At 39.6% G+C, this 26,705-nt stretch overlaps 1 protein-coding gene across 1 annotated transcript; it reads right to left on the bottom strand.

The window, feature by feature from the left end:
* Window positions 1-9,461: 9,461 nt before the first annotated feature.
* On the bottom strand, window positions 9,462-23,745 carry LOC128741026 (uncharacterized). The gene is made up of 5 exons (XM_053836601.1): window positions 23,459-23,745; window positions 23,317-23,369; window positions 22,973-23,161; window positions 21,201-21,305; window positions 9,462-9,610 (listed from the first exon to the last, which is right to left on the bottom strand). Exons 1-5 carry the CDS (start codon window positions 23,743-23,745, stop codon window positions 9,462-9,464), a joined length of 783 nt encoding a protein of 260 aa, XP_053692576.1.
* Window positions 23,746-26,705: the final 2,960 nt, after the last annotated feature.

Raw genomic sequence — 26,705 nt, 5'->3', positions numbered from 1 at the left:
CGCAACAAAGCAGGATTTGGAATTCAATTGAATAGCATAATTAGCGTTTCCAATTGTTAAACTCTATCCACTAATAAATAGATACAATCTAATTGCAGCTGATGGGATTTTTTCCCCCGTTTGATTTTATGCAGCCATACAATGCATTTATGGGACGTTACTAAACCAACTTTAGTATTAATATTTTATCACCCAGCTACTGGATTACTGCTTTAATCTTCGCCACTGGGCAAACCTGCATGCATTTATAACGACTTTGCTCTGTATCTTAATGCAGCCCGAAAGCTTCACGTCAGACCAACGAAATGGACGGTAGAGGATTATCAAATGATTATATTAACCATGTCTTCTCCTTTGTGCAAAATTTCCCAACTACAGCCACAAATTTGCTAACTTTAACACGCCGAGAGAGCGAAAACCAACTCCTCGCTAAGATTTAAAAATCCATTTTTCCATCGATTTCACATGAAATGCCTGATGATGGATGGATGGGGTCGGCCATAGCAACGTGCTCAGCCGCGTTATGCCCGGCCAGTGTAGGCGTCCCGGTCAACATAAACTCTGTACGCCTCGATTGAGATTGAGTACGTGCAGTGGAAGGCCAATTCCTGGCGGTGGCAGCAGCAGCAGCAGCAGCAGTAAAGGAAAAGGCCTACCAGCTATTGAATCGTCGAAAGCAAAATTTATCGCTTCGCCGGATTTTGTGTTTCTGTCTGCTGATGGTCCTTTTCCTCCTACGGGCGGAAGTTCGGACGGCGCCAATTTGTACGCTCGAAATGTGACGCTCCGATAAAGCCACATGTGCGGATATTCACGCTGGCGAGGCAATATATTGATTAGGTTGTGCGTCCAATATGGCCGCAAGGATGTGATTTTTCTTGCTAGCTATTTAGAGAGCTATTGGCAGTTAAAATGATGGTTATTTCCATCGGAATCAAATTGCTGCGGCTAGAGGCTATCATTTTCTGACGATCTTCGGGCGCTGATGGTTTTGTTCTCATGTCATTACAATCGAATTGATGTTTTCCAAGACCATCACCCAATAGCGTTGTTTTCTGATTTAAATTCGTACGAATGTGTTAGCTACCGATGCATCGGTATTTCTCCGAAATTTCCTCTTTCGAGATCTGTTATCTAGCTTTGACGTCCCACGCAGTGGAACAACCACGCAAATAGCGTTCCGCCATTTAAGTCGCCATTCATTTGACTGAAATAGCAAACGACGACTTTTGCAGAATTCAATTTCAGTAACGCGAAGAGTGCAACCAAGCATGTCGCATTCCAGCATAGCAGTATTCATGGCTGACAATTGTAATTCGATTTAGCTATCGCCTGATTCTGTGAAAAGAGAAGCCGCGTGGAAATGACAAACATATTGCTTTTAGTTTTTAGTTTGATGGCAAAATAAGTGAATAAATAAAAGCTCATAGATCTTTGCAGTTTTGGATGGAAAAAAGTGAAAACTTTCGAAATCATTTCTGACGGGCGATACTATAAGCCATCGCACAGCTGTGACACAGTTTGTGTCAGTTTAGTTTTCATTCGTTGCTTTGGCTGTAGATTCCAGTTATCTCGGAAGGATAAAAGTTTTATCCTTTCCCGTTTCCACAGGAAATAGAATGTTCTCAAAATACTTTTGATATGAATTTAATTGACAGCTTCGTTTTCGGCATTTATGTCTTTTATTATCTAAATTTTTGGCATGAAAATTGAATTGTTAGCTAAAATATGACGAATATCAATAGATGATGAGACTGTTTTCTGTACAAGGTCACTGGCATTAAACTTACAATAAAATATTATTGAATGATCATACCCACGCGAGATTTCTAACTCTTTTCTATATGTGTATCCTTAAAGATGGCATGCTTATAAGAATTGGAATTTATTTTATCACATGTTCATGAATATTGACCCAAGACAAAGCGCCTCCATTGATTTTAAATGGAGGCGACGCATGGTTATTTTGCTCCCTGTGGATGTAAGTGTTAACATTTTTATTTTCTGGGAGAATAATTCTCCCAATTGTTCGGTTAGTCAGCAGTGACGTCGCTCTCAGAGTGCTTTGAGATGCGCGGAAATTTAGAAGCGACAGCAACTTTGGGCAGTCAATCTCGCCATTCAGCAGTTTGGCCACGAACACCGCCTGTTGCATCTTACGCCGACACTCAAGTGTATCGAGACCAAACAAACGGCAACGGTCAGGATATGGAGGTAAGTTATCTTGATCACACCAAGGCAGATTCCGTCGAACCAATCGTATAAACCTACTCTGCACTCGTTTAATTCCAAAGTTCTAATAGAGCTGGTGCGGTGTCCAAATTAGACAAGCGTTTTCAAGAATCGGACGGACTAACGCGCAATAGAGTGCTTTAAAACAATGCGGATCATTGAAATCTCGTCCAATTTTGGCGATAAATCCCAGCTTTCGGGTTGCTTTTGAAATTATCATCGCACGATCCCGATCAAACGCCATTTTCGAGTCTAATGTGACATCAAGATCGTTAACGCAATCGACCCTTTTTAAAATCTGATCATCAATTCTATAATCGAATACGATTGGCGATTTAATACGATGGAATGTCATTACCTCACATTTAGCAGTGCTGATAGTCAAGTAGTTTGATTTACACCAGTTCACAAATGTGTCCAAAAGTGTCTGAAGACGACGACAATCCTCGATGCAACGAATCGTCAAGCAAATTTTAATATCATCAGCATATTCCAGTCTGCACCCAGTTCCTAGAGCAGAGGCAGCGTCGTTGACGAATATAATAAACAAAAGTGAACCCAAGTTACTGCCTTGAGGTACACCAGATTTATTTGTATGCCGAAGGCCGCATTTAAATCAGTATAGATCAGATCCACTTGTGCCTTACGTTCCGTTTCGATAATACAATTAGAAGTGAAATATAGAAGATTTGTAGTCACGGAGCGGCCAGCAATGAAACCGTGTTGGTCCGAGGAAATGTAGTGTCTGGTACGTTGAGTTAATGCGGCACTCACAATTATTTCGAACAATTTCAAATTTGTAATACCACGGTAGTTTCTGACACTTCGCCGATCCCCATTCTTAAAGACCGGAAACATATAAGAATGCTTCCAAACCTCAGGAAATTTTCCTTGCGTAAAAGATTTGTTGAAAACACAACAAAACGGTACAGCTAAGGCTTCGGCGCAACAGCAAAACAACGGCAGGAATTCCATCAGGACTAGCACAGTACGATGTTTTCAATTTCTTGGCGGTTATCATATCCCATAGGACCCATAACTTCGAAATGCCAGGACAGTTCTTCACCAAACTTGGCACACATGTTCCATGCCATAAAATAATCAGTACTCAGGGGGTTGAAAAAAGAGGGGTGGGGGGGTCATAACAGAAAAGGGTGATCATCACAGGGAGGGTTCATAACAGGGGAGGCCATAACTCCGAAATGCCTGGACAATTCTTCATCAAATTTGGCACAAATGTTCCTTGACATTAAAGAATCAGCACTGGGAAGTTGACAAAAGGGGGGAATCCCTAACAAGGGGGGAGGGAGTAGAAGATCTAAATAAGTATAAGGGGTTGTGTTTCTCTTGCATTTAAACCGATTGCAGTTGTGCAACTAATTTTGAGAAAACACACCCTAAGTTTCAAATTCAAACATATTCTATCGAAAAAATAATTAGAGAACCTGCACCTACCTTCAACGAAAATGTTTGTATCAAGTGTTTCTAGTTTGCTTTACAAAAGATGAAACAACACATCTAGTAGACATTGCAAGTAGAAAAATTTGAGGACTTAAGGTCTGACAACATCATCAGTATTATCTCTGATCTGATAACAGTATCAGTATTAATAATAATAGCAGATTTTGATTTTAATAACCGTTATTGATTACCAGTGCTCATTTATTTCAGGGATGGTTCGATCACTTTGATTCAATTTCGATTCATTTGACAGTACCGTCTCAGCCGAGCCAAATATGACAATATAATGTATGGGACATTTATAGAACTAGTTCTAATCTACAATTTTTCCGAACAAAATTTTGCTGTATCGTTTGTAGTTACGGTGCTATAACGCTAGTAACCAAAATGCCCGACCAAATAACCAAAATGCCCGACCAAATAACCAAATATAACCATAATGCCCGACCAGACCCGGCCGAGATTTTTGGCACACTTACACTATATTCTATGGAGGTTCTAGCGATGTTAACTTTAGCTGCCAGTAGGTGCCTATTTACGGAAAAATTACTTGTAAAAACGGTAAAATTTATGCTTCAAATCAATTATTAAAGCAAATAAAGCAACATATGTTATTTACACCTTCTAGAAAGTTACATATTTTGATAGTATCCAAAAGTTTGTAGAACATGTCGAACCTGTTAGATGAGGTTTTGTGTACAAAAAGTTTAAAAAACTGCTTTTAAGGGAGTCACGACAGAAAGTCAATTATATCTCGCAAACCATATGATGCAGATACTTAGTATCTTCGGCAAAGTTTAATGAAATTCAATGTTCTACAACTTTACCAAACACATAATCATGCTATCTAGTTCCTATAAAAAATTAATTTTTTTAAATTTGTTATCCCCTTAATACCTAATTATATGAAAATGTCATTAGATGCAGAATACTTTTTTATGAAACTTCTCCTAAGACCCTTGAAAACTTCAGGAAAAGCGAAAAAATACTTTTGACCGCCTTTTTCCAGAATGGTCCCACTGTGCGACGGAAGTTCGCCGGCTACACTTGTGCTGAATTATCTAATGTTACTATTGATAGTTTTTGGTGGTCTTGTTATTGAATAATATTTTATGAAAGAGTCTAAAATTTCTCGAGCTCGATTAGTTTTTGAGTTACGCAAAAATTTCTGTTTTATTTGTATGAGAGTCCTTATCCCCCTACCACAGGGGTCTCAAACCATCATTAAAAAAATTCATGCCTCCAAAACCCCCCACATGCCAAATTTGGTTCCACTTGCTTAAGTAGTTCTCGAGTTATGAGGAAATTTGTATTCCCCCCCCCCCCCCCCACCCTCTTAAAAGGGAGAGGGGTCATTATTTTCCTCCTAAAGAGGGGAGGGGTCTCAATTCACCATAGGAAAAAAATTGCCTCCAAAAACGCCCACTTGCTAAATTTGGTTCCATTTGCTTGATTAGTTCTCTAGTTATGAGGAAATTTGTATTTCATTTATATGGGAGCCTCCCTCCTAAAAACGTAAAGAGTCCCAATTCATCATAGAAAAAAATCATGCCTCTAAAAACACCCGCATACATTAATTAGTTTTCGAGTTATGAGGAAATTTGCATTTCATTTGAATAGGAGCCCCCCCCCCCCGCTTCTAAAGTGGGGAGGGGTCCTAATACAACATAGAAAAAAATCTTGTCTCCAAAAACACCCACATGTCAAATTTTGTTCCATTTGATTGATTAGTTCTCGAGTTATGCAGAAATTTGTGTTTCATTTGTATGGGAGCCCCTCCTCTTAGTGGGGAGAGGGTTCTAACCATCATAAGAACCTGCCCTGGCTCCAAAAACCCCTATATGCAAATTTTCACGCCGATCGGTTCAGTAGTTTTCGATTCTATAAGGAATATAGGGACAGACAGACAGAAATCCATTTTTATAGGTATAGATTTATTCATATATCTATTTGTTGTCACAATAACTGTATGTAAGAAAACAAACTTGAGAAAGGTTGTTTCACGCTTCTATCTAGATTATATATTCATTATATCTAAACGTAACGTAAAACAATGTAAAATGAGCTAAATTTTTGAATTCTTTTTGCTTCATGTCCCTATTTATGACCAGAATTAGTCATATATCGGTTACCACAACTACTTTGTAACAACTGTGCTAGTAGGGTTATATCGAAGTTCCCCTGTATTTGTTGCTATTAGTGAAGTGAAAATTAAAACGTTCATAATATTTATATTTAACAAAATATGTGTTACTGTTAAGTGCAGTTACATAAAAAATGTGATATCAGTTACCAGTAATGTGAATACCGAAATATTAGTTCAACATTCTAATAACATGCAAGCATGTAATCGAATGTTGATACTGTTTGAATATTTGTAGATTTTTCCAGATGAAAATGGCCATACTATCAAGTAATTATTAGAACCGCATTTTTGCAGGCACAAAACCACCCGTGCGTCATCAATTCTTGAATAAAAGGCACAAAGCACGTTTTATTATCAAAATTACACGCATGCTTGCTAGAACTTTAAGTTTTCACCTAAATGCACATTAATATTCACGCAACTACAATTGATTCTACATCAGAATAGCGAGCACTATCGCTAAACATGAAACGAAAGCTGTTCCAATGCAGCTAAATTCCACCGTTCTCCGAAAAAGTTTGCAACCCATTGGAGCATAGGTGCTTCCTTCGAAAATCTGTCTCGTACAAACGAGACAGGGAAAAAAACTCGCCCACTCATAGTTTATGAATGAATCCACTATGACGTAAATCGCACTTTGCTTGTATTAAGCAACTATCGTACCGCGAGCGTATCGAACCAGTCACGGCAGCTCTTGAGAGGCAGCCGCCAATTAATCTGATGAAAAGCTTACAATCACGTTACGTTTTTATTTTTACACCGTCGTCTGCTGCTACGTTTCAAAGCGATTAAATCCGCGACAGGTAAAATCTCGCTAGTCACCTTTCTTTAATTCCAACTTTTCTCCAGCATCCCCCACACCCCCCAAACCAGCCACAATCCGTGGGTGGGTGTCGTAAAGGGTGGTACAATGTGCAGTACGATTCCGAAAACAGGTTGTTTGAACGGCGACCCACAGAGGAGTTAAATTTTAGAACACACTTTTGAAGGACAAATTTTCTGCTGGTATTTCATTGTTCTCAAGGAGTTTCAGTCGTCGGTGTACGGCAGACATACACATGCGAAGGCACAGTTCGAGGTTTCGTCGATCAGAGAGCAGGACGAGCTATCGGCACGTACAACACCGACGACCACGACGACAGCAGCAGCAGCGTGACTAAAACATACACACTTTCATACGCTCGGCAGGCGCGCAGAATATCGGCTGTTAAAGTACGCAATCTACCGGAGCTGGTTAATAGAGACCTGTCTGTTACGAACTTTAAGCTTCTCCCATTATTTTCTCGAATGACTAATTAGCTGTAAGTTAAAATACCCCGATTCAAATGTCCGACTATTCGGTCAATTGAATGCATTGCGATTGAAAGCAGAATTTGTAACAGATAAAATTAAATCTTTTGTTTGTTCGCTGTTCAACGGTCTGCAGTTCACAGAACTGCACTCCAACTATTCTACAATCAACGGGGTTCTTAGAAACTTTAATCAACAGGATAAAAATAGGATTATTTCCATCTCATTACCACATTTCTGACTCCAAGCAGCATCATCGCTGTTCAGCAACACTTAGCACACACACAGCACCTGCAGGACGAGAGAGCTATTTTCGGGAAATTCGGTCCCGTACAGGCCACACAACGCGGAACACAACACTCACAGGCCTTCGCTGGCTCCCTTGTTTCTAGACTAACTCCAGGGATTTCCACTAACTTCTCTCGACAGTCGACCGTTTGCTCGTTTGCTCGTTCGCTCGTAGTGCGCGGCTCTCCTGCTCACTTTTCGGGGTTCCGCTCACGCTTTTGCGTTACTTGGCTATACACACAGCTTCACATGACTCGTTTTTCACTCCTACAGATTTTTCATCTAACGAAAATTTCCCATTACTGCTTGAATAATCTTCCGTTTTTTTTTCTTTATCAATTTTTGTACAGCTTCACACTTCACGCCCTTAGCACAGCACACAACAAATTAGGGCACACAGGCATATTCCAAAAATTCCATCCAAATATCTATTTCTACCAGCACAGGTGTCTCGCGCTACGGATGCGTTGCCTTGAAGCCCCTGCACATAAATTCTTCAGCTCAGGACCACTGGGCCTTTCAAAAAAATCATTTTTCCAGCCAATCCACAGTGCTCCGATTCCGACTTCTATCTTCTGCCCACTACTGGCTGCAGTATAACATCCTTAAATACCCAAGCATCTTTCTTCAGTATGCTTGCCCACTAGCAACCGTTCACCAGCTCATCTCGAGCAGAGGATCTTCACACATCCGCTATCTTCCAGTTTGCCAAAGGACACAATTCATCTTTGCACGGAGGCTTAACCTGTTCGCCTCGCTCTCTAGGTTCCGTAGCTGGAAAAATCCTTCAAAACGTCCTTTCGCCGAACGCGTCGTTAATCGATTCGTTTCTTTCCACGTAGATTAAAGGTGGCTAATAGTTATCAAAATCAAAAAGAAAAAGTATATTTTCACTGCACATATATTTAAAGCATTAAGTAACAAATCTATACAAAAACAACAGCACGACCCTAAACCGGAACACCAACTGGAGCACAGGCTCCGACCTGCGAGCCAGTTTGGGCCAGGTTCCCCCTGGTTTTAGCACAATGAGCACTCACCGGAGCGAGCGACCGTTAGCGGGAAAAAGTCCACATCAACCTGCCTGGTTTTAGTACTCGCTCGTGAATCAAGTGGAGCACGTGTACACCAGAACGAGCAAGCAGCATCCATTCATGAGAAAATGCCATGCGCAACCTAGGCTACCACACTCACCAACCTGCTAGCTGTCAAACTCCCATGCTCTCGGTTTCTTTCGATCCATTCATGGGAATCTCTCCGACCAGCGAACAGGGAACAAAAACAAACCAATCTATCAAACACATGGCAGCACTGGCAGTCGGTCTGCTGCTCACCGAGAACCATCTCTCACGTGACACAGTCACATTTCATGTGGGTGTTGAACAGGTTCTTCTTTGTTCGCCACGGTTCTGCTCTGAGTGCCTTCTCAATATCGCATATCACTGATAACAACCACTCTCGTTTTCTCCGCACAGGACGAAAAAAAACAATCATTTCACTCCCCACGGTACGGTGTTGCTTAGCGATCCGAGAATAACGTAACCACTCAATCTCACAATCCCAATCCCAATCCCATCCAATCCACCCAACCACCCCGAAGGAAACTGTGCCTCCTGAAAAACGGAGATCCCATTCACTGCGTCGGCAGAAGACAACACCATTTGCAGTGTGCTGCCGAGTCGTGCTCAACAGTTTTCTTTCCGCTCCTCTCGCTGCTCTCTTGTTGTTCTCGTTTTCTTCAAACCTTCCTTCGAAAACGCTTCCTGCTTCCACTCGCAGGCCCAGGCATGGCAATAGTACAGTAGGTAGGTACAGTAAACGAACAATAAAGCCTGCGAGAATCCATCCACTTCACACTTCACTCAACTCACAGTCAGGCCAGAAAAACCAACAGAAGCAATAAAAAAAGAAATTCAAATTTGTCCCACATTCGAATCCTTTTTTCCCGGCTGCTGGCAGCACACACGGCAGGACGATGCCATACTATAGGATTGTGACACACGCCCTGGGTGTTGGTAATTTGTTCGTCGTGAGTTTACACCTTCTACTGGCACCTATGCTGTTGCTGCTGCTGCTGACTGTGCTGCTGCTGTGCTGATGAAGCTAGTTTACGCTTCAAGCGTCCGACTCCGAATCCATCCATGATAGCGCAAACGGAAACACGACACGACAGTTGGAAGCTTCGAGACTGAGCTGAACAAAAGCTCCCAAGGATTACGAGTACTCGACGTTATCGCATTCCGCAGCAAAAGAGCCGGACGGGTGATCGTCTGCGAACAATGGCCGGCAATGTTCGACGTCACTAATTAGCTGCTTAAATCGAGGTTATAACTTGATGAGGTTTAGCAGTTCAACAAGTTTACATCCTTCTGGACGGTCGGGAATTCGTTGACATTCGAAGCGCGGGAATGAATTAAGTAATTCTTGTAAAAAACTGACAAGCCAGACAATTGCAAAGGAACAATTACAAAGTTAACAGTCAATAAAGTAAAAAATTGTTTTGGCTTTACACAGGATTGTATGTTAATTGAACCCGCTTATCACTGGCGTACCCAAATATCAACAAAAGGTGGGACGTCACTCTTTCAACAGTATATTTTTGCCTGGAAACTTTCAAATAATCGTAAGATGGGAGATGTTTTAACGCAATTAATTTACTGATTCCAAAATTATACCGACTAATTAGGTTAAAACTCCGGTTTTCTGAGTTCCACTACAGACTTTTTTTAAAGTAAATTTTGTAGAGAAAGTAGAATGAAATTTCGCGAAAAACCTTACGCGGGATGTACCATTTCACGGAAAATCTTGTCGTAGAAAGTACCATTTCGTAAGGGTGAGCCAACTGAAGGAAAGTAATAGAGGTCAGTAGATGTAGAAAAATAAATAAACCTAGATAGAATTTGTATTTCATTTGTATGGGAGCCCCCCCCCCCTCCTAAAAAGGTAAGGGGTCTCAATTCATCATAGCAAAAATTCATGCCTCCAAAAACACCTACATGCCAAATATGGTTCCGTTTGATTAATTAGTTTTCGAGTTATGAGGAAATTTGTATTTCATTTGTATAGGAGCCCCCCCCCCTCCTAAAGTGGGGAGGGGTCTTAATTCACCATCGAAAAAATTCTTGTCTCCAAAAAGACCCACATGTAAATTTTGTTCCATTTGCTTGATTAATTCCCGAGTTATACAGAAATTGGTGTTTCATTTGTATGGGAGCCCCCCCCCCTCATAGTGGGAGGAGGGGTCTCTAACCATCATAAAAACTTTCCCTGGCACCAAAAACCCCTACATGCAAATTTTCACGCCGATCGGTACAGTAGTTTTCGATTCTAAAAGGAACATAGGGACAGACAGACAGACAGAAATCCTTTTTTATAGGTATAGAAGATTGAATTGAAAATTGGTCTTGATCTTAGGCATGAAATTGGACTTCAAATCAGAGTTGAACCTGGAATTGAATTTACCTTAAAATTGGGCATGATATCGAACGGAAAATTGACAATTTTTTAAATTAAACCTCAAAACAGAAATGAAATTTCAGAAAATTGGACTTCAAATCAAATGTAAATTAAAATTAAATTTAAAAATTTACTTCAAATTAGACATGAAATTGGAATTAAATAAATCTGAAAATTAGGACATTAAAATGAACTTGAAATTACCCTTGAAATAGGATTTGAAATTGCTATTGAAATCAGACTTGAAATTGGATTTCTAATCGAATTTGAAACTGGAATCAAATTAGATTAGGGGCTCATTCTTACAGCTGCCCTCACCTCACTTTACAGCCCCCATTTGATTTATACCCACCCAGGTGACCAGACTTACTTAAGTGACTTACAGAATCGCAAATTATGCTCTCACCTAAATAATTTAGATGAGGTGACGGTGAGAGTAGGGTCCTTGAACTCGGACTCAAAATGGAACTTGAAATTGGATTTCACTTGGAAGTTAAAGCAGGGATTCAGTTAGACTTGAATTTGACCTTCAAATGGGACATTAAATTGGACCTTAATGAAATTACATTTGAAATTGTACTTTAGATTTGAAATCGAACTTTCGAAAATTTGAAAATGGGACATTAAATTGGGCACGCAATTGGATTTGAAATTTTACTTGAAATCAGACTGGAAGTTGGACTTCAGATTGGACTTAAAATCGACTTAAAGTTGTAATTAATTAGATATGCATTTGGACCTAAAATGGGACACTAAAAAGGACTTGAAACTGGACTAAAGTTAGACTTAGAATCGAATTTGAAATTCGACTTTGAATTGAACTTTGAATCGTGAAATTAAATAAAAAAAACTTTGCCAATTAAATTCTACTATTTTATATTTATTCGCGACAGATACGTATTTCGCCTACGACTTTCAGCGTAGGCGAAATACGTATCTGTCGCGAATGAATATAAAATAGTAGAAATCAATTGGAAAAGTTTTCTTTTTTGTTTAATTTCAGGTTTCGTATTCTACTAAGACGCTCCAAAAACTTCAGTTAACTTTGAATCGATTGAAATTAGGTTAGGACTAGGACTAGGGTTAGGACAAGGACTAGTGAGAAGGGAGAATTGAAATTGATCTTCAATCATTAAAAATACTGTAGCTAAAATTTTAACTTTAACAGTGCCGATTAAAAATTTACCTCAGGGAGGGTCCAAAGAGTCCAAAGAGAGTCTAAAAAGGGTGCAAAAAAATCGAAAGTCCAATGACAGTCGGAAAAGAACCCAAAAACAGTCCAAAAGAATCCCAAATGTATCCAAAAAGAGTCCAAAACAGGCTCTCAGAATAGTTCAAAAAAGACCAAAAAGACTCGCGTAACTTTTCTAAAGGCCCAAGGCAACAATGAGAGATTCTCTTCGCCTCTGCTCTCTGCCTCTGAGCTTATTGGAGAGATGCAAATCCACTTGAACGCATCTGCATTGCTTGAATCGGGCATTATTAGCTTGCTAGTCCCTAAGAAATCTTGAGGTGAAATGCTTTTACGTTACATAAGAAGAGTCCCAAAAAATCTAAGGAGTATCCATTATAGTTCATACAGATGCCAAAAATAGTCCAAAGAGAGCATGCAAAAAGTCAAAAAAGAGTCAAAAAAGAGCCCTGGAAGAGTCCAAGAAGAGTTGAAAAGGAATCCAAGAAGTATTCCAAAAAAGTCCAAAAAAAAGCTCTTAGAAGAGTCCGGCCTGAATCCAAGAAGAATCAAAGAAGAAGCCAAAAAAAGCTCGAAAAACATCCAAAATAGGTTCAAAAAGGTTCCTAGAAGAGACGAAAGAGAGTTCAAGAAGAGTCCAAAAAGAGTCCGATAGGTGCCTGAAAAATGTCTAAAAACAAAGAAGAGTCCGAGAAGAGTCGAAGAAGAATCCAAAAAGAGTACAAACGTCCGAAAATCCAGAACGAGTCTAAGAAGAGTTTAAAAAAGTCCAAAAGGAATTTAAAGAGAATCCAAAGAGGGATCAAAATTATTCCAGAAAGAGTCCACAGAAAAGTCATAAAAGAGTCCAATGAAAAAGTCGAAAAAGTCCGATAGAAATATGAAAAACGTACAAAAAGAAAAAAAGCTCAAAAAGAGTTCAAAAAAGGTCTAAGAAGAATTTACGAAGACTCCAAGAAAGATCTAAGAAGAGTCTAAAAAGAGTCAAAAAACTATCCAAAAAAATCCCAAGGAAATCAAAATGAAAAATCGAAAAAAATCCGCAAATAATTCAAAAAGAATCTAAAAGGAATCCGGAAAAGTCCAGAGCGAGTCTGACAAGAGTCCAGCGAAAGCCCAAGACGAATCCAAGAGAAGCCCTAAACACCTTGAAAGAGTCCGGAAAAAGCTCAAGAAAAGTCCTGGAAGAGACCAAAAAGAGTTCAAGAAGAGTCCAAAAATAGTCCCAGAGGCGTCTGAAAAATATCCGGAAAGAGTCCAAGAAAGGTCCTGGGAATATTCCAAATCCAAAAAGACATGAAAGAGGGTATGAAAGGCGTCCGAGTAAAGTTCAAGAAGAGTCCGAGAAGAGCCTAAAAAGAATCCAAAAAGAGTTGAATAAGAATCCAGGAAGAGCCCAGAAAGCGTAAACAAGTCCGAAGGGAATCCAAAGAGAGTTTGAAAACGACCAAAAAGAATCCATAAAGGGTCTAAGAAGTATTCAAGAAGAGTTCAAAAAGAATCTGAAAAACAAAGAAAGAAAACCTAAACAAACCAGTATAAAAATAATTACAGTCATTTAGACAATTATAACCAAATTAATAAGCCATAATACGAAAGCAAATATTGCAAAACGATGTTCAATAAAAAAAAAGGCTGTTCCTTGAACTGCATCCTTTGTCCCGGTATCCCTAATCTTGGTATCCTAAGCCTGGTGTTTCTTGTCTTGGAGTCCCTTGTCCCGGTTTCCCTTGTCACGGTTGTCCTGATGTTCCTTTTCCCGGTTCCCTAGTCCTGGGGTCTCTTGTCTCAGTGTCACTAGTCCCGGTTTCCTTGCCCCAGCATCCTTTGTCCTGATGTCCCTTGTCCCGGTGTCTTTGATTGCGATACACCTTATCTCGGTGTTCCTTGTCCCGGTAACCCTTGTCCTAATGTCCCTTGTCCCGGTATTTTTTATCCGGCTATCCACTGTCCCGATGTCCTTGCCCGATAACCTTTGTCGCTGTGTCCTTTATCCCACAGTCTTTTGTTATGATGCCTTTTGTCCCGGTCATTTGTCCTTTGTCCTTTGCCTTGGTGTCCCATATCGCGGTGTCTGGCATTCTTCGGCCCATTTTGGCCCAAAAAAAGGTGAAGACAAATCTACCTTTTTTTTAAAAGAAATAATAAATGGCATAGTGAAAACTCAACCGAAATATACTTGGAATGCGAATGATGCTTTGATAACCCAAGAAGCAGATACCTCCAAATAACCTTCTTCATTTCGAGTGTAGCTAATAATAATCATGCATGAGGTGCAATGATTACTGAAACTGACAGATCTTACCTCAGAAAGCACCTGTCTGTCGGAAGTCAAGATTTAACTTCTCGCAGCAGTCTTTCAGTAAAGCGAAATTATTACTTCCGCCAGCTGTTACCGAACATCCCGGTACATACCTAACCAGCTGGTGTGCATTGGACCGAGTGGCTCCTTACGCGACAATTGCCAGCAGCCGCATCTATCTGACGCTCTTCATTGTTTGTTTCCACCGTGATAGTAGTGTCGTGTGGCCTGTGGCTGTCCATGAATTGTGAGTCTTATCATTACCACCTGCATCACCGGTGAAACACTCGAGGAAAGATGTGTGCGCACCGCACATTCCGCGCGCGCGACAAGCATCCTCCGGGCGGGCGGGTGTAGATGTGGAGATTGAAAGGTATGTCTGCATTAAATTTTCCACATCCTGGTGACTCGATTGGCCCCACTCACGGTTTAGTAGGCACTGTCAGTGCAGTAGTTTCGCCCGTTGTTGTTTCGAGAGCCATCCACCCCCACCCACTACCCCAGTGGGTAGCAGCCAGCAGGAAATTGAGGTAGTAATGATGAAGCAAATGATAACAACCATCAACGTCGACGACGACGACGACGGGAATAAGGACGACGACGATGATGATACTGCGGTACTATCAGCGGGTAGTACGAACGTCATCAATTTATATCTGACTTTTATTTTCGTTTTTCGATATATGTTAGGAGTAGGAATTTCGACGCAAAGCAATAATATTTATTTTAGTGAGGGGAAAAATTTACACCATCTCTTAAGGATGTTTCTCACCTTTTCTTAGGAATTATTTATTCTAATGTATTTTATATGCAGAGTGTTGGTTAATTTGCAAGCGTTGTGGTAAACTTATCGAACATGTTCGAAACTAGAAAACTAAACTAGAAAACTAACTTGCAGAATTGAGTTTATTAAAAAATATCTGAATGACCTAACAAATCGAAAAAAACAAATCGAAAATTCGAAGTCAAAATTTAAATCCCATTTTACTTGAAAAATAAAAAGGATTTCGTAGCTTATTTTTATTGCAAATAAAAAACTAGTATTCGTTTGTCTGTCTCCTAACATCAGTTGAATAGATAAAACGCCAACGTTTTATGCGCTAGATGTGCAAAGGCTAGAACACGTAGAAATGATTAAATGAACACCGCTAATGAGCTTTGCTCTTAAAATATATATATATATTTTAAATTGCTTCCATCCAGACTTCTAGACGAACGGCTAGTCAGTGGAATGAATGAAACATAATCATGTTGAACTATGCCAGAAGAAGAGAAACCTGGTTAATTAGGGCAATACCTAGAACCATAATGAATCCTAATTAAATGATTGCATCAGAAGAGAGACAGAAGAAAACCACATTTCTGTTTTAGCAGCTTTAACTAAAGTATAATTGCAACAGATTTTCAGATTTTCAGATTTGTCAAATTTTTCAACAATAGATCATGAAATCATAAAACAGTGAAATTATGAAATCATAATATAATTATAACACGTGATCATGAAAGCAATAATTCCTTATTTATTAACAACATCATTGAAAAAGCTTGTGTCAACTAAAAAAATTGTTTGATATTATTTGGCGATGTCCTTGCCCTATACGCTCGAATTTTTGTTACACCACTTAACTTTCAATTGCCTCAAACATTGTTCTACAGAAAAGCAAACCTTATGTTCAACCTATTCATACAATTCAGCGACGGGTAGTGACCAGTGGCCTGCCCAGGCTGGGGTACACTGAGTCACGTGCACTAGTTCCACTGTAAAATTTAATGTAACTCAAAATCAAAACTTAATTTTAATTCAAAAGACCGCAGTTTTTAGTTTAATCTGCCACTATCTTTGCGATAAGTAAATCAATTGCATAAAAATAGTTCCAGTTTCTAATCCAATTTTAAGTCTACCCGAGCAGGAGCCAATACCTCATCCACACCTAATGGATTTCAAATTCAGTTATCATATCAAAATTTGATATTCATAAGTTATCGCATTTTTATAAAGAATAACTTATAAAGAATACCTCATTGAGGTATAGCAAAAACATTTGATATGATTTAGTTATTGCAATAACAAAATCAGTTATTATTTTAAGTGTTTGTAGAACATCTTTAGCTATTATTTTAGCTATTTTACCTCTCATGTCAAGCTCGTCAATATCTAATTCAGATATGCAGTTAAACACCAAAAAATATCTGGTTCAGATATTCTTCAGTAATTTTCTCCTGCTCAGGTAGTTATAAATTAAATTTCAAGTTTAGTTTCAAGCCTAATCGATGCTTAATCTCAAGTCCAATTTCAATTCCAGTTCCATTCCATTTCTTTTCGATTTTAAGTCTAATTTCAAGATAAGTGATGGAGAAAAACTCCAAAGAAAAGTCGCAAAATTACTTGGAAATTTTTTGGAACCTTTCTTTCTCCATTTTTTATGTGCGTTTTCACTGCTCTGTGCCTACGTAAGAGCACCACCATATGAATATTAGTAGATAAGGCACAACACGTGCCGCTCTTACAAAATAAAAGTTTTGTAACAGGGAAACGCGTTGTCCCATAAAAAATAGTAAATTTACTGTAAAAGTGCCTCAAATTCAAATTTTAATAATATTTTTGTTTCTTATTTTACGCCATATTCATCATATGGCCATATTCATCATAAATTTATCGTCTTTTTAAATTATTTTTTTTTTCGCCTAAAAAAATTACCATGAAAGGACGATAACTTTTACTGTAAATGAAAATTTTTGTTCGCGAAAAACTAAATTTTTTATGGTTAAGATACTTAACAACCCGTATTTTTATGGTAGAATCTCTGAAAACCATGAAAGTTATGGTCGACAACAATAAGATTGATAGTTTGGTTATCTTGTCGGACGATAAATTTTACCGTATTTTGTATCCTACCGTTACCATGATTTTTATCATCGTGTTATGGTTATTTTTTTCCGGGTTGTCTTGTCTACTAATATTCGTATGTCTTTCTTGTTGTCAATTTCTAATCTTTTGCAGATGAAATTTTCATGAAAACGTTTTTAGTCGTTTCTAAGTTGTGGCCGAAAAACTCGGCTTTACTGATTATTTACCTATTTTTTTAGTGGTTTTAACAGAAAAATGAACCATAATCATATATCATGAGCCAAACGTTCTAATAAAAATGTAAGTTTTTTTGTTAGCCTATTGACAGACGGATTGTAGATGGATTTAAAGATAGTCCGTCTCCTGTTACTCTCCAGAGAATATAGCAAACAAAAATTAGATGGAAGGAGAAAAAACGGAGAAGAGCACGGGAGAAAACGCTACAAAAACTGGCAAACGGAATGAAAAAGAGGAAACGCACGAGAGTGAGAAAAAGAAGAGAAAATGGTATGAGGAAAAACAACCAAAAGAAGGCAGAATGGGAAAGAAAAAAAACATGAAAAGAGCAATAAATTGAAAAGAAGAAAACGAAACAGAAAAGACGGAAATCGAAGCAAAAAAGGCAGAAACTGGACAGTAAAAGAAAGAACGGAAGAGAAAAATGACAGGAAAAAGGCACAAAACAATAAAGAAAATAAGGACAAACTGGCCAGATAAGTAAAGAAAACGGGACAAAAACAAAGGAGATACGGGGTAGGAGAAAAATAAGAATAGAAAATACGGGCGCCAGAAAATGGAGAAACAAAAACAAAAAATATGGGTAACGGAATAGAAAAAAATGAGAATAGAATAAAACGAAACAATAATCTGTGGGAAAATGGAATAAGGAGAAGAACGGATCAGATGAAAACGAAAAACGAGATAGAAAAAGAGTTCAAAAGGGAAAAATACGAAAACCAGGACTGAAAAAAAAAGAAAGAAGACGATACGGAACAGAAAATAACAACGAGACAGGAAAAGTAGAAAAACGAACCTAAAAACGAGGATAAGTAAAGATGAAAGCTAAAAAAACGGGACAGAAAAGGGAAAACAAGAGAAAGATAAGGATTGGAAAGCGTGAAAAACGTAACAGGTAAGGCAAAAAAACGAAACACAGAAATAAGAAAAACTGCAGTGAAAAAAAGAGATTGGAAGAAAAAAGATGGGGAAATGGGAGCAAAAAAGAAATAAATCATAACAGAAAAGAAGAATAACGAGAGAAAAAAACAAAGCAATAGAAGAAACGAAGAAAATAGGAAAAAGAGGTAAAACTGGATAGAAAACGAGAAGTTGGGGCAAAAAACAGAAAATGGGACAGAACACAGGAAAAACGGATCAAAGAAAAAAGTAAACAGGAAAAAAGAAAGCCAAAAACAGAATAAAAATTGCAGAAAAGAAGAAACAACGGGGTATTAAAACGAGGTAAACCGTATGGAAAACCGAAAACGGGAGAGAAAGAAAAAACAATATAGTTAAGAAAAACTGAAAACGAAAAAGGAAATAGAAAAAACAGAGAACATACAAGAAATTAGCATAAATTGAGTGAAAAATAGGACTGAAAATAAGAAAAATGGAACAGTACGTAAAGAAATACCAAATATTGAAACAGGAAACCCGGTACAGAAAGAAAAGGAAAACGATAGTAAAAAGAGATATAAGAAAAGTGAGAGAGAAAACCAAGAAAGGTGGAAAAATTGTACAAAAAGTAGATTAACGGCCGTAGTAACAATTTGGGTTTTCTGACACTCTTATGATGGCATTTAAGACCAAAATTGGTCTTGTAGACCACCATAAGAGTACAATAAAACTCACATTGTTGCTTGGGGGGACTGCAAGAGAGAAAAACTGAACAGAAAAGAGGAAAAACATGTGAGAAAACAAAACGAATTTTTTTCTGGCTCGATTTTTTCAGGCCAAAACGTTCTTCTGAAAGGCCGAGTGCCCCGCCTTTCGATTCTTTCCGGACACGCTAGTGGTGATGACTTTCGTACTGCACCGTGCAAATAAAACTAATATTGAACAACTTCCCTCTATAGAAGCTACTACACTTGCAGGCAAAACTATTTCGTAAGAGTAATTAAATATGCAAGACAGCATCAGTGCAGCCGGTCTTCCAGGCAGTTTCGTATGAAAACGCTCTTGTTTCCTTTGGACCGTGCATTGTGCAGGCTCCGCCAAACTCTAGGGCTGAAAATTATTGCGTCCAATTTAACCTTGCCCTGGCCGGAGAACTAGGTTGCTGCTTCTTTGCCCGTGGTAAGCACGCGAGAGCATAGAATTACAAAATTGCATGTTTATGAATATTTAATGCAATGTAATAACGAGAGTAATACATATTGCGCAAAGTTTTTCATCCAACGCTGTACCAGCGTTGAATGCTGCTGCTATAGTCTTTACTCATTGTCGTCGTTTTTCTGTGTGCAAATGTCTAATGACAGCAACTTCGTGGTAAAGGATGGTAGAGGAAATCGTATCGCTGCCTGACTGCCTGACCGATTTCCGGGTTAGTTTATGCAGGTTGTACCCTTTCGGATTCGTCCCCTTCCACACCCTGACCCTCAGCCTGGCGCTGCTGAGAGCAAGTCAGATTCCATTCTTTGCACGTCGAAGATAAATTACGGAGCATTTTGTTGCTTCGCCGTATTCATTGTTTCGCGAGGTTTGTTGTGCTAGCATCATCATTACCATCATGATCACCATCATCACCATCATCATTCTCGTCGTCATTTTATTATCATCACAATAATACCCATCGTCAGCATAACACTATATGCTTTATTCAAAGTGGAAGATAGACGGGTCGGAAGTAAGCGCAGCCTTCAGCCGTGCCGGGCGTACTTTCGGGTAGTCGGTTATTGGGAAAAGTTTAAATCCAGTCATTTTCAAGCCCTAGCAGAACGATCTAGCAAAAAAGTGTTACAAAATTATAACTTTAGTTGATATTAAAACAGATGTTCTGTTATGTAAAATTTCAGTCATCATTTTTATTGCCTAACTCTTAATGAGAACGACCGAGAAGTTGCTTCTCAATGCGAACACATTTTGACATAACTTTGCCATTTTACTCTGATCAGGGTGAAATAAATCATACTTTTCACATCTTATTCGGACTCGCTTCGACAGTGACTTGGCGCTAGATAACCAGAGTTAATCGATACTTTTTGCTTGCGTCAATTTGAAAGTTTCATTCGGCGACGAATAAAACTTCAGAACCATGAATGACAATCTGTTTTAACTCCGATGCGCTGATACTAACGAGATCGCACACTTTCTCCGCGTATAATCTACATGAAATATTGCCTTCAGGATGAACCATATGGCCTCAGTAAGTCAGAATTCTCATACGCTGCGAAGACGAAATTTGAACTGCAAAAGGTCGTTAATACTTATGGCGCTAGGCCGGGCCCGGAATACGGGATACGGGATATGGGAAAGTTAAAAAAATGAATAATGGTACACAGCACCGTTTTCCCAGTACTGGAGCCCGTGGTGCCTTTGTGCCTGGACCATATACGATACCAGCGCAATGTGTCAGTAGTGAAGCTTTCTGGTAAATAGTATTGCAGCTCTAGGAAGGAAAAAACTCGGTTTGCCGTAAAAAATGGCGTTCCACGAGTGTGAGCCGGTCGCTACTCTAAGCTTATGGAGTACTCTATTTGCCATATGTTTCCATTTTCCGCCTTATAGTACTACGAATGCGAATACAGCCGGAATGATCTATATCTTGAAAAAAAAACACAAAAAAGCCGCCTCGTAGTATATGCAGACGAGAGCTCTGGTTTGGTGGGCGCGCGGGCAAAGTTTATCACTATACTGTATGTTTGCACGCTGGCAAAGGATGAAACCGTCCGCTGATCATTGGGGCGTTGATGGTATATTAGATATTCTGCTGGTTTGCGCTGCACTACATTTGGCAAATATTGCTCGGGTTTTACTTTTCACTCACATGCAAACATGCTTGTTCGCTCGCATACGCAGCTCAGAGCGACGACTCTAGAACGCTGCATCTTCACTGGACCGCCTCCCTGCTCCGGTTGCTGTTGTTGCTGTTCTTGTGAAAGAAAAACCGCGGATATTATCATGGAACATTGGTGCGGAAACAAGTTCTCTTCCTGTGGCGAAATTCGCCGGCACTCTTATGCAATGCGGTTGTGATTAAAACTTTGTTCATTTGGAGAAATGGGTTAGCCCGGGATGAATTTACATTCAAAGCTTTATTGATGGCCTGCTGGAACGACAATGGCTTATTTGTTAGACATCGGGAGGAGTTGTTTTGGATATGTTAATCCCATGGAAAAGTTCTTTCTACAGTTTTGCATTTCAATTTCAATTGTAATAATAATGAAAGTTTATGACAATCAAAAGTTATTTGGTAGTTTGGAATTATAGCTGACAAATTGGTGAAACGGTAATTTCCGTAATTTACATAAGTAGCCTGTTCAAATGTGTTCAAAATCTTGCATTTTAACATCATTGCATGATTTTTTACAGACCTTCAAATATTTTACTAGTTAACTTAGAGCCGACATTGAAATAGCCCAGCAAACAGTCGTCTATTTGATAATACTATTTCGCATTAATATCAAAAGTTGGAAATTTTCTTTAAGTTTTATTACAAATTGCTCTCGTCTTGCAGGAGTACTCACTCGTCAAAAGTTCAAAATCAGAATGAATAAAATCGAACCAATTTACATACAGTTTAACCCGGTATGACCATGTAAGCCATCTACAGAAGAATTTGCTGGGATGTTCTCTACAAGTTTTCTACGCATATCGATCCTGCATGTTCCTGAGAAAATTAATGTCTACGCAAACCCCGGCCATACTGCATCGAAAACTGATACAATCACACCGCCGTCGTTTACAAAACTTAGTCATTCCTGCAAACAATACAACGAGTTACGCCAATTCACTGTTCGTTCGAGGTGTCATTAATTGGAATAGTTTAGATCCCATAGTAAAACGTTCTTCATCGGAAGCAATTTTTAAGAGTGGCTGCATGAGTTTTTGGAACCGTAGTTAGATTGGTAAATTAATTTATTAGTGACTAGTTTTAAACAAACATTATAATAGTAATTACTGTGACAAACCGGAGGTAGTATTTTTAAAAGGTAGAACCTTACACTACTGAACAATAAACAAATGACAAATGACAAGTATATCTAGTCTATAGACACGAAATTCTACATTATTGTCTTTATTTAAAAATTTTGCTTGTACTGAAAAATATCTAATATGGTTTATCGCCACTTTTGCATATGACGGCAGAAAAGAGCACTGCTCCTCTAGTAGGAAAGAGTCGACTAGTAGCCTTCCTGAATCACCTGCATATCATTTTTCTAACAATCGGAAGTGTGTGTGCGTGTGTGTGTGCGTGTGTGCGTGTGTGTGTGCGTGTGTGCGTGTGTGTGTGCGTGTGTGTGTGTGCGTGTGTGTGTGTGCGTGTGTGTGTGCGTGTGTGTGTGTGTGTGTGTGTGTGTGTGTGTGTGTGTGTGTGTGTGTGTGTGTGTGTGTGTGTGTGTGTGTGTGTGTGTGTGTGTGTGTGTGTGTGTGTGTGTGTGTGTGTGTGTGTGTGTGTGTGTGTGTGTGTGTGTGTGTGGAAGGGAAAAGATAGAAGGAAGAAAGGAGAAGGGACAAAAGAGAATGAAAAAGGGACACCGGAACAAGGCACATCGGAACAAGGGAAACAGGGAAAAGGGACTTCAAGACAAGGAATACCAGGATAAGGGACATTGGGACAAAGGATACTGGAACAAGGGACAGCTTGGGGGCTGCTGCCGCTGAGAGACGAATCGTCGCCGTCTGCGTTCCGCCACAGGCCTCCCTCAGCCGGATTACCATTGGTACGTCGCTCAATTCGCACTGTACCTTCAACGCACTTGTTCTGTTGTGATCGCGTCCAGGTCCCTGCACTCGATCACGGTTTATTGCGAAAGCACTTTCACGTTCGCTTCATCTTCAAGTGCTTTGGCAACAAGCTCCTTGAAAGCTACGCTCTTAACCGATGGATCCTTTTCCAGCTCAAAAAGCATCTCTATCTTTTGAGTTCGCCTGATTCTTACCCCTTTCTCTTCGAGTTCCTTCAACTCCGGAGCTTTTCGGACTTTTGCGACCGCTGCGTAAGAAACGTTGGCGTTCGCTTCAACAACTAGAGCAACACCCTTTATTCTTGCGCAACGAGGTCTAGACTTCTTTTGCTCTTACCTCTTTTCTTCTTTTCGCTGCTGTTTGTCCTTCTGACTTACAACAGTGCGCCAATAACTGCTTTTGCTACGGCTCGGATCGTCTTCTTCGTTATTCCTGGTCTTCTTTTGCTCGTCTTTTTCCCCAGGCGTTTCTCTATTCCTTTTATCCGAACGTAAATTCAGATCAGGAGGTGCTCTAGGCGTCTCCTGTGCTTCGGAAGTCTTCTTCATAGCTTCGCTTAGTGCAGTTTCAGTAGTCTCAGCTCTAGCCCTCAGCTGCTTCTGCTCGCATTCAGCTGCGATCATAGCGGATTTGATGCCTGCAACTAGCTGCTTTATCTCATGTCTATCCTTGATAAACTCATCGAAAGAGAATGAAGAAGGAACATCGGAAAAAGGCACATCGGAAAAAGGCACATCGGAACAAAACTCATCAAGAAAAGGAACACCAAGACAAGGAATACCAGGATGAGGGACCCTGGGACAAGGGATGCTGAAACAAGGAACACCGGGAAAGGGGCACCGGGACAAAGAACACCAGGACAAGGGACACCTAAATAAGGGTCACAGGGATATCAGGACAAGCGACACCAGGAGACAGGAGACCCAAAAACAAGGGACACTGGGACAAGGGTAACGAAACAAGAGCATCGGGACAAAGTACACCAGTAAAAGGGAAACCGGGACTAAAACACCAGGACAGGCGATACTGATACAAGGAACAACAGGAGAAGGGACACCGGGACAAGGGACACATGGATAAGGAACACCAGGACAAAGGCACTGAGACGAGGGCACTGGGACAAAGGACACCGAGAAAAGGGACATCGAGACAAGGAATACCGGGTAATGGACACCGGAACAATGAACACCAGGACTAGGGACATTGGGATAAGAATCACCGGGGTACCGTGACAAGGGACACCGGGACAGGAGACACCAAAACCAGGAACACTAGGATAAGGGCACTGAGATAGGGGCACTGGGACAAAGTAAAATGGGAAAAGGGACACCGGGATACGGGGCACCACAAGAAGAGACTCCAGGACAAGGAACACTGGGACAAAGGCAGTGACACGAGGCCACTGGGACAAGGGACATCGAGATAAGGAATACCGGGACAATGGACACCGGGACAAGGAACACCAAGACAAACGACGCCGTAGTGAGGGTCACCGGGATACTGGGACAAGGGACACCTGGACAGGAGACACCAGGACAAGGGTTACGGGACAAGGTCGACTGGGAAAAAAGAAACCGGGACAAGCGATACTGGGACAAGGGATACCAGGAAAAGGGACACCGTGATAAGGGACACTCGGACATGAGACACCGGAACAAGAGACACCAGGACAAGGGACAATGGAACAAACGCACTGAAACGAGAGCACCGTGACAAGAGACATCGGTGTTGTGGCACCGGGGCACCTGCCACTACGTCATTGGTAAATCAACGTCAATACAAATACAATCATATAGGGAAATTACTGTGACCTAGACAACAAAAACTAACACCGTGGTTCTAGTGAGGTAAACAAAACAAAATTAGTATAATGAAAAATTGAAAGAAAAGTTGAAATTGAAATTAAAATAAAAATAGCATTAGGCTAATACTGTCTCCGCTGAGGTAGTGCTAGGGAGCGGATTCACAAGTATAACGGAAGAAAAGTGAGTAGAGTGAAATAAATACCAAATCGTTAGTAAATAGACAAATTCTGTGCAGCAAAATCAACCAACCGGTAACCTGCAGATCGGTTCTAAGATTGCCATTTAAATTTAATTGATTTTAAATTTAGTGGAATCACTTGGCCCTTTCGGCAAGACGTAAGTACGATTCTAAAATAACGATTTAGTTGATTATCTATGTGAAATTAATATTTGTAACGAAGGTTGATGATCAGCGGAGCGTGACGCGGCGTGTCCGATAGAAGATACTATTCATGTAAGAAAATGTATCTTTTTGCTATTAGAAAATATTGAATAAAATTTATTTTAGTTTCAAGCTGCAAAATAAAAGGCTGCTCTAAAAATTTAGTTCGCCCACGATCCGAACAATCGGAATTAGGGACAAGTGACACCGGGGCAAGAGACACCTACACAAGGGATACCGCGACAAAGCACACCGGGACAAGGGACGTATCACATCTATTAGTTTAATTTTGGGACACAGCTATATTATGACCGGATGACATAAGCAAGCCGATAAATCATGCTATCGATCGTACAGCAATTTATTGTCTGAACGTTTAGTTACTTGAAATTAAGCGAGTTGCGTAGTATAATTAAGTACAGCAGAAGAATTGAATTCTTTTGGAGTCTATGTACAATTCTTTTAAAGTGTACAATTTACGTGTGTTAACAATCGAAAAAAAAACAATAACAAAACAAATAAAATGGTTAAATAAAATATGAACAAAACACAGTATTGAAAAAAATGAAGTTACATTAAAAGCAACTCAAAAATTTTGTCGAATTCCGATGGTATTATAAAATTATAGCAAATTTTGGACTTAACTTTACATACATCCGCCTGATTTGCGCCATATATTCATAGGGTTTTAAATGTTTTATTTTTGTATTAATCAAAATGTATTTGCTAAATCGGTTGCTAAATTTTTGAGTTAAAACATAATTTTAACATAAATAACATAACATAAATAATATAACATAAATAATTTTTGAATTTTCAAAGTTCAAACCGGACAAAATAAAAACTTAATAAAGTGCGAGCTGAAAACAATAAGAATAACTTCTGGCGAAATTTTGAAAGTCTCAAGCTCGAAACAAACTTTTTCACTAATCCGGCCACCTCTAAACGAAATAGAGCCTGAGCTAGAGATCAGATAAAGTACTTTTCTATTAGATAATAAATACAGGTCGAACTCGATCATAGACGGTCGCCAAATTTTTTTTCTATATATAATCGAATCAACAAAAAAAAAAAGAAAAAATTTTTCATTGTTTTGTATACTTATTTTTGTTTTTCAAGAAAGCCCATAAAAATACCTTTCATTTGCTGCGTCAACGCTTTAAATCAGTCATAAGAGATAAGGGACACTGGAACAAGGGACAATCGACACTAGGACAAGGGATATCGGGATAAGGGTCACCAGGATGCTGAAACAAGGGACACCGGAACAGGAGATATCTAAACAAGGGACACTGAGACAATGGCACTGAGACAAGGGTACTGAGACAAGGTACACAGGGAAATGGGAAACCACACACAGGGACAGGCGATACTGATACAAGGGACATCATAAAAA

Source organism: Sabethes cyaneus, chromosome 3, assembly GCF_943734655.1.
Source record: "Sabethes cyaneus chromosome 3, idSabCyanKW18_F2, whole genome shotgun sequence".
Taxonomy (NCBI): domain Eukaryota; kingdom Metazoa; phylum Arthropoda; class Insecta; order Diptera; family Culicidae; genus Sabethes; species Sabethes cyaneus.
Note: the sequence above shows the minus strand (reverse complement) of the source record. Positions and strands in the feature narration are given on the sequence as shown.

Coding starts and splice junctions, on each gene's coding strand:
- LOC128741026 (XM_053836601.1), bottom strand. CDS start 23,745: ATGATCGCAGCTGAATGCGAGCAGAAGCAGCTGAGGGCTAGAGCTGAG. Junction 23,370..23,458: donor CAGCGAAAAGAAGAAAAGAG/GTAAGAGCAAAA, acceptor TTTCTTACGCAG/CGGTCGCAAAAGTCCGAAAA. Junction 23,162..23,316: donor AGGAACTCGAAGAGAAAGGG/GTAAGAATCAGG, acceptor GATCGAGTGCAG/GGACCTGGACGCGATCACAA.